The sequence below is a fragment of the Pelophylax lessonae genome, assembly GCF_965119305.1.
Source record: "Pelophylax lessonae genome assembly, chromosome: 7".
Taxonomy (NCBI): Eukaryota; Metazoa; Chordata; class Amphibia; order Anura; family Ranidae; genus Pelophylax; species Pelophylax lessonae.
In genome coordinates this window covers 63,494,330-63,500,581 of record NC_138774.1, presented here as the reverse complement: position 1 = coordinate 63,500,581, position 6,252 = coordinate 63,494,330, and the positions used below count along the sequence as shown (strand labels likewise).

Genomic DNA, 6,252 nt, shown 5'->3' with positions numbered 1-6,252 from the left:
GCGTCCCATAGTGTAGTACAGGAACAGTTCTAATAGGAGCTACACAAGTCGCTCCGACTTAGAAAAAGGGTCCTGTACTACTTCAGGGCGACCTGGAGCGACTTGCATAGACATTCATTTTATGAAGTCCGTGCAAGTCGCGCCGAAGTCGCGCTGCACGCGACTTCACAGGTCGACCCGAAGTCGGATCCGACATAGTGTGAACGGAGTCTAGTGAGAAGATCTGAGAACCACAGAGATCTCACCACCAAAATCCCAGGAAGATAAGAAAGTGTTGATTGAGTCAACCTGCTGGAACCTATTAAAAGTCAAAAAATGTGTCAGTCTTGGCTGCCAAAATACAGTAAATGCCAAAAAAATAAGTTTTCTGCTGGATTCACTGTTGCGCTGTATTTCTCACACATATTTTCATGCATCGCTGTAGGACAGCCTATTTGTATTTAATAGGCTGTCAATGTACCACAATGCAGGTTTTAATGGACCTTCAGCATTTTTTTCGATATAGCCCATCACAATTCACAGATGGGTCACATCTCTGCATTATGGTGTGCTGGTGTACCAGCATTGTTGTGCGCTCGCTAGGTGAGTTGAGGGGCCATTCAAGATCAATGAAACAACAACACACCATGTTTGTTTTAGTGTGTTACCATGCCTTGCAGGAAAAAGTGGTACAGCAAGTGTTTAGTGCATGTAACTGCAATGCAATAGTGTAAATTGATCTTAAAGGGTCTACTTTTTGTTAAGTTAAGGTGTGTTTTACTAAGAAAAAAAAAAGTTTTCAAAGCTTCCACTCGCGTATTTTTTCCAGCTAAACGGTCTCATAAAACAGTGCTAGTCCTCCTTTGACAATTATGAAAAATTCCTCTCCTTTTTTTATAGTGATGGAAAAATGGGGCAGATATTAAATAAGGAGGGGAAGAATTGTGCTGACTGAATCTGTGACAAAATCACTGACTCCGATGGATCCTTAGAAATATACATTTTTGTGATTGGCTCTAAATGGTCACACAATCGCTCAATGCACAGTAGTGTGTTTCCATACCACCAGTCAATTACGTGAATGGTTGCAGTTTTTTGGCCTTGAGTTCCATAATTTAGCCAAACCATGCATAGTGTGGTACCAAAATTAAACATAAAGCTTCTAGAAACACAAATTTGCAGCTGAGTGGAAATACATTTTGAGTTTTTAATACCATCTGCCTGCTCACTATATATCATGACATCAGTTGCCATGGCCAGTAGAGATGCCAAGCTGGCCAGCTTCACAAAGGAGATATTTGGCTGCTCCTGAAATTTGCACACATGCCCTTCCCGAATAAACCAACATTAATTAAATTATCTAGCATAAAAAAATACAACCCTCTTTATCCTAATTCCATGAGCTGCAATTTATTCTATAGAAAGGTTAGTGCTATATGAAGGAGAAAATAGCCAAATAGAATGCAAACCAATACCAGATCAAATCTCACTAGAAAGTAAGGTCACCTTAATCCAACAACATAATGCAACAGAATGCACAAACATTTTACACTTTTGGCCAGATTAGAAGGGTGTTATTTTGTCAAGTCTAAGCATGTAAACTTCAACTTTAAGAGGACCTGTTGCTCCCATACAGAGCTGGTAGCCATTTTGTGTGTTAAAACTACTCCTTCAGTTTTGTCCTAGTGAACTGAACTATATATTTGGAAATACTGGGCCAGCCAGCCAACAAAATGGTTACTTCTTTCTGGGTAGTTGCACATTAAGATATGAAGGTCACCTTGTATTGCTGGGGTAAACAAATGTTTTGTGTCTTTATTAACAGGTGCAGGCCCTAATTAATCAAGCTGCATTACTGCTTAAGTGACCTTGTTAAAAATCCAAAACTGACATATTTGCAAGAGAAGAAACTGAGTACTTACCTTTCCCTCCGCCCATACCACCAAAATGCTGCTCCGTTCATAAAAAAAACCCTCTGCTGAAGTCAGGGCCGGATTAAGAGCATCATGGGCTTGGTGCTGAGGATTTTGAAGGGCCTTAAGGGCCGTGCCTTGGCATGCACCCAGAGGAGGAAGGGTGCAGCCATGCATGCCTAATTCAACATGGGATGCGGTCTCTGAAGCCCATAAACACATCCATGCATCGGCAACTGTCCCTCCTTGTCTGGCCTTCGTGCTGTGTGGGGAAGTTCTGAGGGAGCTGCCTGGGGAAGCGAGCATAGAAGCCAGACTTCTGTGTTTACAAGTGACAGAAGAGCGGTAACAGTGAATATGGCCAACCCGGGGCCTATATTAAGGTAAGGGCCTGGAGCTGCAGCTCCAATAGCCCCTATGTTAATCTGGCCCTGGCTGAAGTCCAATGTGACACCTCTGGGAGTGTCAATCTCTTCTGCCCCATGCAGCACTCACTGGTTCCTCCCCTTGTTATTGTGCCCTGTGTCTTAGGGACCAAGAAGGTCAACACTCCTGGATGTGTTGGTTTCCCAGTGAACTTCATCTGAGGATTTCTCCCGAATGGACCAACAGGAAAGATATTGAATCTCTTTGTTTAAAGGCATGCCTGTTTTGGATTTTTTTTTTTAATTACAGGGTCGGTTAAAGGATTGCAAAATAGCTCTTGAAGTCTATTTGAACTCAAATGCTTAACTAAAAAGGGCTTGCTAAATACAACATAAGATAATACTGGATTAAAGGCAACTTTAGCATGCTTTACAAACCCTTTAATGTGCCTTAAATACTACTGCAGCTTGATAAATCAGGGCCACTGAGTTTGATACTGTATATAAAACTGAATCAATAGAAAAAGACAATGCCCATAGCAACCTATCAAAGCTGAGCGTTATTTCTATTACTGTTAAAATTTGACTGGCTGCAATAGGCACACATCCATTTTTCTTTGCAGTGGTTTGCAGAATACGCCCCTCTTTTCTGTCTAGGAGCCCCTTACCTCCATTCCATTCTCTCTTCTTCACACATTTCACTCATGTCTTAAGTTTTTCTGGCTTCCTTTTTGCCTCTCCAATGGGCTACAAGTCTGATAGTCCACCTATTTTCCCTTTTTTTTGTGACACTTGAAATTTCCTCTCCTTTCCTTTATTTCTCAGCTGATCGTTATTCCACATCCTTAATTCATAGCTGAAAAATACCCCATGAAACTCCTAGTTTACCCCTTATTTACCCCATAACACCCAAGATGGCACCTGTATTACTTAGAACAAGGGAGAGGGGATTGGGGACGGAGCAGACGGGCTAGAGGATGGGAGAATAAAAAGCACTGTGGTGGATGGGAAAAAGCAGAAGAGAAGAGTTGATATGAAAAGACAAGATGGATAACAAAGAAGAAGAATCCAAACTAGAAAATTGAAGAGGGTAACTTGACAAGAGGATCCAGAAAAAAATTGGCAAAAGAAGAGGGAAATATGAAAGGGGGAGAAGGCGGAACAAAACAAAACAAAACGGAAGACATTAAAAACATAAGACATAAAAATGAAAGAGTCCAAATCAGAACTGAAAAAAGTAGACTTTAGAAAGTGTCAAGGGCACAGAAAAGTCTTGGTGGATCGGGCTGTCCTTCAGTTGCCCCGCAGGTGCCACAACGATAATTCAGTTACCCCAGTCATTGTCATGGTGCTGAGCTGCTATGATAATAACCACTGTGAGGATGGTACACAAGACCATGGCAGCGATCCCAATGGCCAGGCTGATGAAGGAAAAATTCCGAGCTTCGCGGGAGGCAATTTCTGCTGACATAATGTCTCCTCGAGCCAGAGCTGTCCTGACCTGTGGAACCACAAAGAAAAGTTATATTCAAGTCATGTCATTTGTGATAATCTCCCTCTGTATTGTGATGCCCAAAAGGGTCACGGGTTGTGGAATTGTAGGCCACACTCCCGCTTAACCATACTTAATTTAATATAAATAATAACACTGACTTCAAGTTTTTTGGCAAAGAAAAAGGCCGCGGCACGCTTTATTGGTTTAACCACTTAAGCCCCGGAAGATTTTACCCCCATTCCGACCAGGGGGTATTTTGCGATTCGGCACTGCGTGAATTTAACGCACAATTGCGCGGTCGTGCGACGCTGTACCTAAACGAATTTGACGTCCTTTTTTTCCCACAAACAGAGCTTTCTTTTGGTGGTATTTGATCACCTGTGCGATTTTTTGATCACGCGCTATAAACAAAAAAAATAGCGTCAATTTTGCAAAAATAGCAATATTTTTCACATTTTTTTATATGAAATTCCCCCCAAAAAAATGTAAAAATCAAAATTTTTAAAAATTTTCGGCCAATTTGTTTTATGCTACCTATGTTTGGTAAAAAAAATCGCAAAAAGCGTATTTTGATTGGTTTGCGCAAAAGTTATCGCGTTTACTAACAAAGGGAAAGATTTTTGTCATTTTTGTTGTTTTTTTTTTTAACGCGTAATGGCGGCGATCTGCGATTTTTTTTGCGGTACTGCGACATTGGGGCGGACAGATCGGACCCTTGACTGACATTTTTGACACTTTTGGGGTTACCAGTGACATTTCTACAGTAATCAGTGCTATATATATGCACTGTTACTGTAAAAATACACTGGTAGTGAAGGGGTTAACTTTATTTGGAAGGGAGGGGCTGTGTGTGTCCCTAGGGGCGTGGTTTCTACTGTGATTGGCTGTGGCTCTAGCTGTAAGGACACTGATCAACGGATCTACATACCAGATCCGTTTTATCAGTGTCTTTGCAGCGAGGAGAATGACAGGCAGTTTGTTTACACAAGCTGCCTGACATTCTCCTTCTCCCCCGCCGATCGCCAAGTGGCCGGCGGACATCGGGTCCGCTGGTCACACGCGCGGGGGGGTCCGTGACCACGCGGGAGCGGGAGCGCGCCTCCGGGGGCGCGCGCTCGCTCCCTAGACCCTCACAAGCAAGCAACGTAGCCCTACGTTAGTTTGCCTGTGAGGGGCTGACCGCCGACGTAGATAGTCGTGCGGCGGTCGGCAAGTGGTTAAATGAAATAAATTAATTCATAAAAATTACTTGCTTGTAAAAAACACTCAAACTGAATAACTTATAATTGCTCAGTTATAGAACAACTCGAGCATCAATCAAATCAAATACCATATGAAATACAATGTCCCCCCTAGTCTACTAGGGTGACCCAACCACACAAAGGTGCTCGTGACAAAGGGGAGGGGGGGCGGGTAAAATTCTTCCTTGCTGCTCTTCTGTGCAAAAGGAAGCACTCTAGCCCAAACCAGGTTTATATAGCCTCTGCCCAGCCTGCCAGAAACTCTCCCTGCACACTGATTGGCTAATATTTGCTGCAATGCTCAGGTAAATTTAACCTTTCACTAGCCTACTGTACACCTATAACCCTATGCTTTTAACTAACCAAACTTCTACCAGGTGGCCACAATCCCACACAAGTGGCCACATAATGTGCCCCCTTTTATATTCATATGCAATGGGGGCACTAACTGCCTGTGGCTAGAAATCAATCTGAATTATGTGTCCCACATTACGACAGAATCAGATCCCTGTACACAGGATGGAAGGAGCAAAGTGTGAGCCAAGGTGGTTCAACATCTTTACCCTCCTGCATGATAACCAAGGCTGTGGCTGTTCCCTATCCTGAAAAAGTCACTGAAATATGAGAAACAAGTGCTCATATGGGCCAAAAAAGGCAAATAACAGCTCAATGCATTGACCATACACTGCTGTGTTTACTAAAACAGGAATTATTGAATGAGGCCATCTTCTTTCCTTTGTATCATGTGTGGAAGTTTGTATCAAGTTTAATGAGGTCTAGATATGGATCTACGCGTTCTGTGAAATGCGTAGACCCTTATATAGACCTCATTGTACTTGCAATTTAGCCTCCTGTACTATGTTGTTTTTAATGGTGTTTTGATATTCACTTTTGCCAAATCTTATACCAAACTGTAATAAAACATTGTTGAAATGTTATCATATAATTGTGTGACTCATTTAATTACTATCAGAGGCACACATAAAGTCCCATTTACTATTTCAATTTTGGTTGACCATATAGGGATGGTGCCCCCTGTAGTGCATTAATATAGCTAATGCCCCACCTCAAATATTTGTATTGCAAAAGGTATGCTTCAATGTTTCCTCTTCACTGCACATACTGACCTTCACTTCAAATGAAAGAAACCCCCATCTAAGCTGTTCCATTTTTGTTGGAATGTACAGAGAGCTGCATACTTACTTTTTCATGTTATAGCACTGGGTCAATTTCCAAGCACCAGCGCTGTCACATGAGTA

The 6,252-nt window shown here is 42.2% G+C and overlaps 1 protein-coding gene across 1 annotated transcript in view; it reads right to left on the bottom strand.

Moving 5' to 3' along the window:
• Positions 1-2,412: 2,412 nt before the first annotated feature.
• PRRT1 (proline rich transmembrane protein 1) overlaps positions 2,413-6,252 on the bottom strand; it is a 57,043-nt gene continuing 53,203 nt past the window's right edge. Inside the window, exon 4 of the mRNA XM_082264679.1 lies at positions 2,413-3,758. Within this exon, the coding sequence (XP_082120805.1) occupies positions 3,582-3,758 (177 nt within the window). The 3' untranslated portion in view covers positions 2,413-3,581. The remainder of the gene's footprint in view (positions 3,759-6,252) is intronic.